This window comes from Salvelinus alpinus, chromosome 12 (assembly GCF_045679555.1).
Source record: "Salvelinus alpinus chromosome 12, SLU_Salpinus.1, whole genome shotgun sequence".
NCBI classification, from domain to species: domain Eukaryota; kingdom Metazoa; phylum Chordata; class Actinopteri; order Salmoniformes; family Salmonidae; genus Salvelinus; species Salvelinus alpinus.
Genome location: NC_092097.1, coordinates 31,384,468 through 31,398,625, shown reverse-complemented (window position 1 = coordinate 31,398,625; position 14,158 = coordinate 31,384,468). Strand labels below are relative to the sequence as shown.

General features: G+C 41.8%; 1 protein-coding gene across 6 annotated transcripts in view; it reads left to right on the top strand.

Moving 5' to 3' along the window:
• LOC139535868 (inositol 1,4,5-trisphosphate-gated calcium channel ITPR1-like) overlaps window positions 1–14,158 on the top strand; it is a 132,309-nt gene that overhangs the window by 63,292 nt on the left and 54,859 nt on the right. For 3 of the 6 annotated variants that reach the window (XR_011667215.1, XM_071335734.1, XM_071335738.1), the window contains exons 37-39: window positions 2,187–2,234; window positions 3,439–3,574; window positions 5,209–5,396. Coding sequence is in view for 5 of the 6 variants with exons in the window: in XM_071335734.1 (XP_071191835.1) it covers window positions 2,187–2,234; window positions 3,439–3,574; window positions 5,209–5,396 (372 nt within the window). In the remaining variant the exon portion in view is untranslated. The remainder of the gene's footprint in view (window positions 1–2,186; window positions 2,235–3,438; window positions 3,575–5,208; window positions 5,397–14,158) is intronic. The other 3 variants (XM_071335737.1, XM_071335736.1, XM_071335735.1) reach the window with 2 other exon arrangements.

Here is a 14,158-nt window from a genome sequence, read left to right as displayed (position 1 = left end):
CACAGCCTGAGCAAGACATTAATCAGCATCTCTGACTACGTTCCTCCATTGAGTCAAAAAACCTTCTGATTCCAGGAGGACCATAAGCTGTTGCTATCGATAAGGTGTCTGATTCATAATTTTCACCTCGAGTAGAAGTAGAGGTTGTGGGCGGTGAGGGAACTTTATACACTTGGCCAGATGATTCTGCATCTTTGTTGCATTCTTCACATATCATTTGGCACAGTATTTGCAAATATACACCGCTTTTCCTTTTACATTAGCTGCAGTGAAATGTCTCCACACATCAGATAGTGCCTGTGGCATTTTCCTGTAAACATTAGGAAAAAATGAGAAGAACAAACAAATACAATTCCATGTACAGATAAATAGTTAAGCAGTTAGATTAAACAACTCCTTTGTAAGATATATTTTATAAATGAAACATGTATGGAAACAGGTGAATTAACACTCCTCAGTTAGCAGGCTCAAGCAAGCCATAACCCACATGGTAGCAAAACATAACTTGCAGAAATTGATTATAAAATTATAATTAGTTCTTAATGCAATCGCTATGTTAGATTTTTAAAATGAACGTTACTAGACATATAGTGTGCGTTGCAGCCAGACCACTGCCTGCAAAAATGGCACGCAAACACTATTACATTTTTCCACATAAATACGGAATAACATCATAAATAGTTCCTACTTTTGGACGAGCTTCCATCAGTATCTTGGGCAATGTGTCCTTTCTTCAAAAGAATAGTTTCTTTGTTGTAAAACGTCCTCTTCACCTTTGGAACTAGCTGCTACCAGTAGCTATGTCGCACACACATGTCCAAATCCTCAAACCAGATACAAAGGAAATTCAGAAAAATAGCTATATACTCGCATAAACTGATATAAATCGGTTTCAAATAACATCGTTATGATGTTTCTAACACCTATATTTAATTAAATTACAGACGGATACATCTCTGGTCGATAACTGAGCGTTCCAAAATTTCATCCTGAGTTCTTGCCTTGCGCCATGACGAACGAGAGAAAGAAAGGTACTCTCGTTCCTTCTGGCTTTATAACCTCGGACAGCTACGTAGAGACCTCATTCCACTTCTCATTGGTTACTGACATCCAGGGGAAGGCGGGTGCAGTGCATTTCCAGCCATAGGATATACACAGACTTTAAAACCCAGATCAGAGCATAATTCTCAGACCTTCGCAAGTCATGTCAGGATTTTTTCTGTAGAAGGAGTTCTACAGACATAATTCAAACGGTTTTAGAAACTAGATAGTGTTTTCTATCCAATAGTAGTAATAATATGCATATTGTACGAGCAAGAATTGAGCACTAGGCAGTTTAATTTGGAGACCAATTTTCGCTAAGTCGAAACAGCACCCCCTATAGTGACAAGAAGTTAAACACACTTTGCTGTAGGCTACTATTTACTAGTTACCACAAAATCATGCATGTCATATAAAATATATTCACCCTACCCAGTATTGTAATAAAAACTTACCAGAAAGCATGTAGTCCTTGGTTCAGACAGTGTAGTAGTGGTCTCAATAGCATCTCATTAGTGTGCAAGATCTTGAGAATCAGCTGTACAATTCCATTGAATTGGGGATAGTTTAACCAAAATATGCCACAAGACCTAGAATTGCCTTATGTGTATCCCACAAAAAAGGTTAACTTTTATAAGCTAACTTTTTTTATGAATTTAATCATAATTCCCCAAATTCCAGGGCTTAACTTCCCATGGAAAATGTACGGGGAAATTCTGGAAATTTACGGGAAAGTTTCCAACTCTTTAAGAGAGATGAGAACCATAGATCACTTTTATTTGTGCATATCTTTATTGGACACTAGTACTGTAGCCTACTTTGCAGATTGAAATTAGGTAAATTGTTAAATATAGTGAACTGTTGATTTTCTCCTTCACCTTTCACTTCCTGATTAATAGTCATCCTCACCGCTGCTGACCCCTCCCTTTGCTTTGACCCCTCACTAACTTTCACACCACCCCGCTCTAACCCACTGTTCATGGCATGGCACAGCACAACCCTATACCTTAACGTCCATAATGAATGAAATTATTAATAAGTTATTAACTATGTGTGTGTTGGCCATACAAATGCTGCATGAGGACTAACCCTGCGTTTGTTTCTGTTTGCTCGCTGTGCTGTACTAACCCACCTCACTGCACCAGCAGCTGGATCTCAACCAGCCACAGAAAATACTGGACGACCAGAGGAGGGTAGGTACTAAACCTGACCGTAACATGAACACAACCATAAACCATGAATCCTGAACCCCACCTAAAACCTAAACAACTGGAGGACCCTAACATGAACATAGTTTCAGAGGAGGATAGGTAATTCTGAACCTAACCCTAACAGAAACCCCAACACTCATTCTACGATGAAGACTGACCACTGAGATTGTTAGGCTTTCACCCTAGCCTGAACCCTCAACCTGTCACTGAACTCTACAGGTTGTTTTTACTAACCCCACTGCAGCCCTTTCCCTACAGTTGTGGTTAGCTGACTTGGTGCACATCATACAGTATAATCATGGTTGGCTTAGTGTGTCTCCATGTGTTGAATAGATAAGCTTGCATTTCAGTGGCTTTTTCTTAAGTCTCAAACACTGACTGGGTAATGCTACCTAGCACAGCCGAACCAACCTAAACAACATATGTTACCTTCCCACCTCCACACACTTGTCTCCAAGGAACCTAGGAGTGGAGGACAAGGATGTGAGCTCATGTTTGTGGAATGTGATTGGATGATTGGCTCTCAACGTGTGATTGTGTAGCTCATTTCACACAATGCCCATTCGTCTGCCTCCTGCCAGTGACAGATAAGGTTCTATTTTCTATGGTGCTGACGCCGACAGGTTTCTGGATGAGTCATGGCGATGGTGTGGGAGAGATGGCCCCCCTGTTGGCCTGTCTGAAAACAGCTAGGACCCAAATTTCCGTCGCACTTCTACCAGGGATAGAGATATAACAAGCTTGATGACTGATCTTTACCTGTGTTATTGGTTGTTTATTCAATACGTGAATGAGAATGTTGGGAGAGTAATAACGCTATAGACATTTAACAGATGCTTTATCCACAGCAACATAGGTGGCCCATGCAGGTATCAAACCCATAACCCTGGTGTTTTCAGAACCCTACGCCAACAAAACCAAACTAAGCATCTGAACTCAACTCTAGTCTTCATCTTTGCGAAACTATACTACTTAAGTGCAGTTCATGCACACAATGTTTATTTGGATTGGCCCTGGCAGTTTACCTCACGTCCCTTCTCTCTTCAAACCCCTTTAATCAGTTCAAGTGGGCCTTATTGACATGATGATGGATATATGGTGCACATAATGTATACTGTATGATAGACTCCCTCTCAAGTCTCTTACATCATCACACTAATACACCACCATTTTCCTCTCTCTGAAGGGTGAGGCGCTGAGGCAGATTCTGGTGAACCGTTACTATGGTAACTTCCATAGTAGGAGTGCTGGGCGGAGGGACAGCCTGACGGCCTTCAGCAACGCAACCCTGGTTCCAGTAGGACCAGGCAAGAGCCAATCAGGTGAGAGCACCTCTCTGTCGCTTGGTATGGTATCTATATATAGTATTTATTGATCTGTCATCTCCTTTGTTTGTCTGCTCTCTTTGTCTCTCTGTCATCTTCTCTGTGTCTGTCTGTTCTCTTGTCTTCTCTTCTCCATCTCTCTCCCTGTCTGTCCATGGTTTGGACGAAAAGGTTAACTCAGGTAATTCTGATCCCGCGTACAATCGAATCTGTTTGTTTTGTACCTTTTATGTAAGTTGACACAAAGTGTTGTAGAAGTAATTTGCCAGGTACAGATGAACAAAAGGAGTGAAACTAAACTGTCAAAAAAAGCATGAGTTGCTTTCTAGTGCACACAGGAACCAAACATGACAACGTTGCATATTCTTCTGACCTCATTCTGAACTTCTGCCAAAGAAAAGACTCCTCTGTATTGACACACACACATAAACATTCCCACACACCCACATACCATCATGCGGATAATGCAACTTTGAGAGGTGAAGGTCTGTGTGTGATAGATGGTGGTGGATAGGGATATTGATATTGTTTCCCAAACAGGCCTTCTCATTATCTCTCTATTATTTAACCAATAGGCCTATCTACACACACACACACAGAGGTCAAGGTCTTGTCCGGCCCTGTGACTGTGAGCACACCAAGCACAACACTGTAATCTCCTCATAATAAGCACTGCGTGACTGATCTGACCTCACTATTTCAAGTCAAAATATTGAGTTTTCTATGTAGTGTTGTCAACATATAGGCCTATGAGTCAGTCAACAGGATGGAGATTGTTGTCATGTATTTCTATATAGCTGTAAATGTAGATGTAGTGTTGTCACATTTAACATGGTGTCAGATGTACTGTTTATTGATATAGCGTGACATCATATTACCCAGTTATAGCATATCTAATTGCCCAGCCATGTTCATGTCAAACAATGTACTACTACTGTTAGACCCCTGTGCCTCTTATGGGAATGAGTTGAGAAATAAGCCTAGTTCCTGGTTCACCATGTCTCCCATGTGAACCAAGACACTGCCTGGCAACCCTCCAGACCATAGCAAGTCAACCCACCCCTCCCTTGTTTGATCCAGTTCTGGCTGTTGGTAGACGACAGACTACTACTTCCTGTGAAAACGGCCTCCTGGTTGCACCTGTTGCAGAAACGAGAGTCCGGACTTCTTAGCACTGTGTGTACGTGTATGTGCGTGCCTGCGTGCGTGCCTGCCTGCGTGCGTGCCTGCCTGCCTGCCGCTGGTAAAGGCTGCCAAGGGCGTTGTCAATAATACTTGTGTGAAAGAAGCAGAGTAGGCCCTCTTTTACATTCTCACAGGAAAGCCCCGCTTGATGTTTTCTTATCAAAATTAATTATATATTTGAAATGTGGTAAACGTGCATTCACTTTCTAATTCCATATGCAAGTATATTGTAAATTAATATGTAATGGTTCCACAATGAAGTAGGCAACTGCCTGGAAAACTGCCTGCACTTTCCTATTTCCTTTCCTTGTTCCATGTGATTGAGTAGTTTGGAAGTAAGATGTTAGATATAAAGATTTGAAACCTCTCCTTATCGCTATGAGTCAGGAGAACAGGGAGAATCACACTCCTGACCCTTCACCTCTGACCCCTGTCCCTCCCTCCAGGTCTCGGTGGTATGGGGGCCCTGAGTCGAGGAGAGATGAGCCTGTCAGAGGTACAGTGTCACCTGGACAAGGAGGGAGCCTCCGACCTCGTCATAGACCTCATCATGAACACCACCAGTGACCGCGTCTTCCAGGAAAGCATCCTATTGGCCATCGCCCTGCTGGAGGGCGGGAACACCACCATCCAAGTGAGTCTGAGCCACTTGTCAATCAAAAGGATGTGGGTGTGTCAGGAGAGTCTGAAGCCCAATACATACCTGAATGATAAATCTAAACAAACATTTTTTAAAGTGCATTTCACTACCATAAAGATGCATCATTGGTCCCAGCACACTTCACAGATGAGAAAGATACAGTGCCTTCAGAAAGTATTCACACCCCTTGACTTGGCAAGACCTGCAAATGGTTGTCTAGCAATGATCAACAACTAATTTGACAGAGCTTGAAGAATATTTTTTTTAATTGGCAAATGTTGCACAATCCAGGTGTGGATAGCTGTTAGACTTACCCAGAAATACTTCCAACTGTAATCACTGCCAAATGTGATTCTAACATGTATTGACTCAGGGGGTCAATACTGTTTCTTTTTATACATTTTTTACAAATGTTAGAATTTTTCTTCCCCTTTGACATTACAGAATATATTGTGTAGATCGTTAACAAAAAAATGACAAATCCATTTTATCCCGCTTTGTAACACAACAAAATGTCAAGGGGTATGAATACTTTCTTAAGGCACTGTAAGTCCTTGGATAGGAACAGCACCAGGCCTATTGTAGACTAGACTGCCACTGCATTGGTCTATCATGTACTGGCATGCTCTGATCCTGTATAAGGCAGCCATTTTACGATAGTCCACAACCCTCCCTCCCTGCTCCCTTAGAGGATGGCTCACCATGCCACACAACACTTCTATACTTTTCCTGACAGAGCTGAGCCACTGTAGAGTTTACTGGCAACGTCAAACAATCCTATGAGGCCATGGGGAATGATTGAACTGAAACTGAGGCACATGACCGCTGCTCTATCTGGATTATTTACAAGGGAGACATTTTAGAGACGCATATGTTTGTACTGTATATGTAACTAAACTCAGCAAAAAAATAAACGTCCTCTCACTGTCAGCTGCATTTATTTTCAGCAAACTTAACGTGTAAATATTTGTATGAACATAACAAGATTCAACAACTGAGACATAAACTGAACAAGTTCCACAGACATGTGACTAACAGAAATGGAATAATGTGTCCCTAAACAAAGGGGGGGTCAAAATCAAAAGTAACAGTCAGTATCTGGTGTGGCCACCAGCTGCATTAAGTACTGCAGTGCATCTCCTCCTCATGGGCTGCACCAGATTTGCCAGTTCTTGCTGTGAGATGTTACCCCACTCTTCCACCAAGGCACCTGCAAGTTCCCAGACATTTCTGGGGGGAATGGCCCTAGCCCTCACTCTCTGATCCAACAGGTCCCAGACGTGCTCAATGGGATTGAGATCCGGGCTCTTCGCTGGCCATGGCAGAACACTGACATTCCTGTCTTGCAGGAAATCAGCTATAACATGTAGTGTCATTTTGTTAAATAAAATCCTTCTTTATATCCCAAAAAGTCAGTTTAGTTGGCGCCTTCGATTTGAGTAATCCACTCGTTCAACATGCCAAGATACGAATCCGAAAATCTACCCCTAAACTTTGTTTCAACAAGTCATAATACATTTCTATTTAATCCTCAGATAGCCTAAAATGTAATCAAACTATAACATTTCATACGGAAAGAAGTATGTTCAATAGGAAACCAATATTAGCAGGTGCGCGTTGTCTTCATGGCGCGCGCACACGCATTTCCAAGACTGTGTCCCTGTAGTAAAACTCATTATTCTTACTCGTTTTGGAAGAAACAAGCCTGAAACCTTGAACATTGAGTGCTGACACCCAGTGGAAGCCATAGGAATTGCATACTGGGAGCTAGATTTAATTATTTCCCTATACTTTCCATTGTAGGACCATGGGCTCTCAACAACAACAAAAATATTTCCGGTTGGTTTTTCTTTGGATTTTCTCCTACCATATCTATTGTGTTATAGTCTCCTACATTATTTTAACATTTCTACAAACGCCAAAGTGTCTTCTTTCCAATGGTACCAATTATAAGCATATCCTGGGTTCAGGGCCTGAGCAACAGGCACATCAGTCAGGCGGAAATTGAGATTAAAGGACCCTAGCCTGAAGAAGTTTTAATGACCGTTCCACAGGTGCATGTTCATTAATTGTTGTCGGAAACAGTGTTTCAACCTTTTACAATGAAAATCTGTGAAGTTATTTGGATTTTTACTAATTATCTTTGAAAGACAGGGTCCTGAAAAAAGGACATTTCTTTTTTTTGCTGAGTTTGTGTTTGAATGTACTATAATTCCCCCCTGATGTTGAACAGACTGTGAAGGTACACTACTGGTCAGAAGTTTTAGAACATCTACACGTTCAAGGGTTTTTCTTTATTTTTACTATCTTCTACATTGTAGAATAATAGTGAAGACATCAAAACTGTGAAATAACACATTGAATCATGTTGTAAGCAACTCAAAATATAGTTTATATTTTAGATTCTTCAAATAGTCACCCTTTGCCTTCATGACAGCTTTGCACACACTTGGCGTTCTCTCAACCAGCTTCATGAGGTAGTCACCTGGAATGCATTTCAATTAACAGGTGTGCCTTGTTAAAAGTTAATTTGTGGAATTTCTTTCCTTCTTAATGCATTTGAGCCAGTCAGTTGTGTTGTGACAAGGTAGGAGTGGTATATAGAAAATAGGCCTATTTGGTAAAATAGGAAGGTCAGTCAATCTGGAAAATTTCAAGAACTTTGTAAGTTTCTTCAAGTGCAGTAGCAAAAACCATCAAGCACTATGATAAAACTGGCTCTCATGAGGACCGCCACACTTTGGAAGACCCAAAGTTACCTCTGCTACAGAGGATAAGTTTATTAGAGTTACCAGCCTCAGAAATTGATTCTTAAAAACAAATCATAACACTCTTTTGGTTACTACATCATTTCATAGTTTAGATGTCTTCACTATTATTATACAATGTAGAAAATAGTAAAAATAAAGAAAAACCCTTGAATGAGTAGGTGTTCTAAAACTTTTGACAAGTAGTGTAGACTGTCGAGGTATATTTGTTTGTGTGTATACTGTAGATCAGCCCCTGTACCGCTGAGCCCCTTGTGGAATAACCCTTCCCCTTCATAATGGGCTCATAGAGAGGAAGGCACATCTTGTTGTGGGTGGAATCGTCATTTCATAGAGGGCTTGTGTAGATCAACCACTACCACCCTGCACCCCTCCACGCTTTTCTGCATTCATCCATTTACGCAGCCAACCTCACTAATGGTTGTTTTGGCAACGCGTTGCCTACCTACCTCTGCAAACAGAAGAGAAATTACAAAGAGCAGATTCAAGTGTGTGTGTAAGTGGTGTGCGTGTGTATGCATGTGTGAACAAGCCCGCTGCATTTATCTCTCTAGTCTCTGTCTGCCTGCTCCTCTGCCTGCCTGCTCCTCTGCCTGCCTGCTCCTTTGTCAGTCTGATTGCTTGCGTAAACGAGGGCAGCTTGCGTAATCAGATTAGGGGTGAGGAAGCCACTCTAGCAGAGATAATGTCCTGGCTTCCCACGGCTGCAGCCTGGCTGTTGCAGAGATAATCAGGTGACCAGCGTTACATAAGGCCTGTGTGAATGAACAATGAGGAATGTCTCAGGCTTCAAAACATTCCGGCCCTCTTTCTAGCTCGCGCTCAGCCCAAACTGGGTCATTTTGGGTCTCTGAAGTAGGGCAGTAGGGAGGGAGAGAGGGGGGGACTGGAAAGAAACTGGAGCTTCTCTTCTAACAGTTGTTTTGTACTGAAACATGGAGTGGAAATTTAGAGGGGTAAATACTGAAGTATTAATGCTAATGAGGGTATACATGTTCTCTAAAGTACTTTGACATAACATATTGTAGCAGTTCATGAATGCAAACCAGTTTGGTAGGCTAGATATTTGCTTTCTGACCCAGATACTTCTGCATATGCTCACTCGCTGTAACCTCCACAAATAACCATTTGATGTCTCTATGCGGTTGTCATCAGTGGTGTCTGGACTGTCCTGTCTCCCTGTAGAGTAAGAAACCTGAGGTCACACTAGAAAACGTGTTTCTTAGAAACCTCCAGGTTGACCTTTTTTAGACTGATTAGCTGGACATCAGTTTCAACTTTTGAAGAAATAGGGTTAGCATTACTAATGATTTCAGCACGATTGATTTCTGACATTTCAACTCAAGAACCTTTTTGACTCTTAACATTAATTTTCTGGAGTATTGACATTGAGTTATTTGTCTAAATGACACACACTAGCATAATGTTTTTGTGTACTATTCACTCAGATTCAGACCACTTTTCTAGCCTCTGCCTTTTTCACAGATGAGAAACAGAGGATGGATAGATAGTGATCAGTCTATTCTGTCCCTTTTGAACAAGAGATCTACTCTGAGTTCTTTAATCTGTGTTGATGCGTCTCTAGCCCAGACACCTGTTCAGGGTAGACGCCTGGGATAGTACTCACTCACATAACACGGTTAACCATTACCTCCTGACCTACATATCACACAGAAATAAACCTGACCATGTACTCACTCACCCGCTCAATCACTCCCTCACTTACACCTTTCTCACTCATTCTGTCAGCCACTGGGCAGGCCATTAATGACTGAGAAACTTTGGTCCCGGCTGTGAGGTTGACTGTGCGGTAGGATTTTAACAGTGAAGAGGCATACAAGGAAGATGTGATTTTCTTGCCAATGTGAGGATAAAGAGCCGGTGAACTGTACAATTATTTTCACAATCAAATAAACAGGACGATGAACAGAAAGGTAAACTGACGTGAATAACAGAGCTCTAACAAAAGAAAACCCAGGCTTCAATCATGCCTGTGAACCCGGCATCATGCCGACCTGTTACCTCTCGGTCTCGCAAACAAAGCAATGAAATGCTTCCTGTCGCAACACCCATTACCCAGGATGCATCACAAACCCTACCAATTACCTAATTGACAATCAAATGCAATGAAGGTATGACAAATGGCATACAAACACATTCAGGTTATATATTCACATGATAAATATCCACACATCAATCACGGTCAATAAATGTGCTTCTCATAATCAATGGGTTTTAATCAATATCTGGACATACATAATCAAGCAAGACTATAGATCATGTGACGTATGTCATAATCTCAATCTTCACTCCGGCGAACTTAATTTATTTTCTTTTAACAATCAACGTCAGTCACTTTGTTGCAGGAAACGTTAGATTGTTCCTGCATGCCACACTTCTTCCTATGACAGCTACTGCTAGAAGAGAGGGAGATAATGGTTGTGTGAGTGGTAATTGGGTTGTGGCACACACACAAGTGGTGACTTGTAACATTTCAGCAGTGCTCGGGCACCTGCCGTAAAACCACAAGTTATGCCTTCCCGTGTCAGGGCAGAGAGGATAGGAAGAAGAGTAGGAGATGAAGGAACAGGGAAGAGGAAGAGACAAGAGTTCTGACAGGAGGAAGATTGAAACAAGAGGCTAGTTCACGGTAAGAGAGGACAAAGGGGTGTCAGTGGGAAGAGGAGAGCTGCATTTCCAGTTAGTCTGTGTGTGGTGCTGCCTGATGTGTGTGGTGCTGCCTGATGTGTGTGGTGCTGCCTGATGTGTGTGGTGCTGCCTGATGTGTGTGGTGCTGCCTGATGTGTGTGGTGCTGCCTGATGTGTGTGGTGCTGCCTGATGTGTGTGGTGCTGCCTGATGTGTGTGGTGCTGCCTGATGTGTGTGGTGCTGCCTGATGTGTGTGGTGCTGCCTGATGTGTGTGGTGCTGCCTGATGTGTGTGGTGCTGCCTGATGTGTGTGGTGCTGCCTGATGTGTGTGGTGCTGCCTGATGTGTGTGGTGCTGCCTGATGTGTGTGAGGGAGAGAGAGAGGGAGAGAAAGAGAGGGAGTGTGGATATAAATAGCTGTTATATAACATCCCTTTGTTGATGCCAAGTGGCGGAACGGAAGGAGTGAAGGGAAAGCGCTGTGACCTTGTTTTTCAGAGCCACCCTCCCCCGCCTCTCCTCGCCCTGCCTCGCTCCCAACTCTTATTCTGCTCAAGGTTCATCTCCATGGTTACAGACAGGCTCTCTGTTTACCCAACACTCCAGGGGACTCCTGAAACTCCCCATCCCTTGCTTATCTCTATTCTCTACTCCTCCACCACCATGTCTTACTTAACATACTCAACATCAATCTGTCGAGTGTCTCTGTTCCAGCACTCGTTTTCTAAATCCTGTCTAAACACAGATGGCTTTTTTAACCCCTTACACTTGTGGAAATTAGCCTATATGGATAGGGCCCAATCGAAGTGTTTCTAACAGAAGAAATATAAAAAGAATATGTATGACCATGGTAGCAATTGAAAGAGAACACTTTGGAGATTATGAGGAAATTATCAGACCAAAGGTGAGGAAGACTGAATCCAAACATTACACTTTTGATTTTATTTGCATTTTATATTTTCTGTTCTTTCACAGCATTTATCAATAACAAAATCTGAAAATCAGGGGTTGGAACCTAAATTATTTAGTAATTTTTTTAGTTCTGAACAGTGCCATAATTTTTTTTTGTTCCGTTCCACTGTTCCGTCCTGCAAAATAAAGTTCTGAACAAGTTTGGGGGAAAAAGTAACGCCTTATATCGTTATTTTCTGATAGAACAGCTTTCTATGGAGCGGGCAAGCTATAGTTGTTTCAGCCTAGGCAGCCAATAGTTTATGGGCGCTATCGGCTGCCAAAGCTATAGTTGTTCACTTGTGCGATGGCACGAGAGGCGACTGAAATTTGGCAGGTGGGGAGAAAGTGAGAGAGGGTGGAGGAACGCTGGGCATCTTGTTATGACGTGCATGATCTGACTTAGGCCCGGAGAATTATACCTACGGAGGAGCGGCTTCTATGGAGGAAATTTCAACTCCCGATAGATGGACCAGAGATAGCTAGCTAACAAGCTTGTGTGTGCAGAGTGGCACCAGAATTGAAAACACATCTCACCTTTTTGTAGTAAATTATCCAATGTGAAACGTGATAATTATAGTATCCCTAACTAGCATTGAAGAAGTTTATCAATTTTTCTCGAATAATCTCTCCCTAATTTCTGAATCAGGCTTGTAACGTCAGTAGGCTACAGTAGCCTAAGCTTCGGAGGGGGAGGGGCACATACACACACACTGGCAAAGATATTCAACTGGCAGGCAGGCACTGGAATAAGTTTGAGTGACAGAGTGAGGGCTTTGGCCAGAACATAAAATAACGTTATTAACTGGTTCCCATGCTTTGAAAATAACAGTTCTGTTCCGGAACAGTATATCTCTTTCGTTCCCTTTTCTGATTCTGTTCCTATAAAAATGACGTTCTTTTCCGGTTTTATGTTCTTTGAACTGGTTCCAACCCCTGCTGAAAATACTCTGCATACATTCAGTAACATAATAACAATATTAATTGACATTTTGGAGTAGGTGCAAGTTAAAACTTCTTGCCACTAGGGGGGTGCCATTTCGACATAGTCCAAATTCGTCTCCAAATTAAACTGCCTCGTACTCAATTCTTGCTCGTACAATATGCATATTATTATTACTATTGGATAGAAAACACTCTCTAGTTTCTAAAACCGTTTGAATTATGTCTGTGGGTGAAACAGAACTCGACTTAGAGCAATTTTCCTATGTGTATGTCAGAATTCAGAGTTGTACTGGCTGTTCTGAGACCTGTGTATTAATTTGCCTGTCCTCTATTGGTTGAGATGCACTGCATACGCCTTCCCCTGGGTGTCAGCGAATAGGGAGACTTGAAATGGAGTCTCTGAGTTGTTCCCAAAGGTTATAAATTGATTGGAATCACGGTGGCCATTCTTTTGGATCTGCGCTCGGGCGCGAAGAGGAGCTTTGCATATCGTTGTGGAAGCTCTGGTTTTAGCTCCTTAGATAATTCCGGTCATGTTTTTATTCGATATAAGCTTTAAAGACATCATAATCTTGTTATTTTGAACCGAATTATTTCAGTTTATATCAGTTTATTGCGATTTTCTGGCATTTCTTTGTGACGCACTTTCAAGAGTTGGACATTTTTCCTGTACATGCCGAACGTTAGTGGCCATTTCGACAGGACAAGAGGACATCTTTCAACCAAAAGACGATTAGACCGGAGAAAGGACACATTGCCCAAGATTCTGATGGAAGCTCAGCTAATAGTAAGAACTATTTATGCTGATAAATCGTTGTTCTGTTGAAAAATGTTAAACGCATAAGCTGCCATTTTTTGGGGGGTAGCTTCGCTTTGGCGCAACTTGTATTGCGCAGTAAGGTTAATTTTAAAAATGTAATTCAGCGATTGCATTAAGAACTAATTTGTCTTTCAAATGCTGTCCACGCTGTATTTTTTAGTCAAGTTTATGATTATTTAATGATTAGACTAAGTCACTCTCCAAGATGGCGCCCGACATTTTCTGCCCAGTTTAGCTACTTTTCTCATTGTATAACCACGATTTGTGGCTAAATATGCACATTTTTGAACAAACTCTATATGCATTGTGTAATATGATGTTACAGGACTGTCATCTGAAGAATTCTGAGAAGGTTAGTGAAAAAATTTATATATTTTGGTGGCGATAACGTTATCGACCCTTTTGGCTTGATTCAATGCTGGTGTGATGTTAGCTCATGTGGTATGCTAATATAACGATATATTGTGTTTTCGCTGTAAAACACTTAGAAAATCTGAAATATTGTCTGGATTCACAAGATCTGTGTCTTTCGATTGCTGTAGGCTGTGTATTTTTCAGAAATGTTTTAGGATGAGTATTTTGGTAATTGACGTCGGTCTCTGTAGTTATTCTAGTCGCTTTGG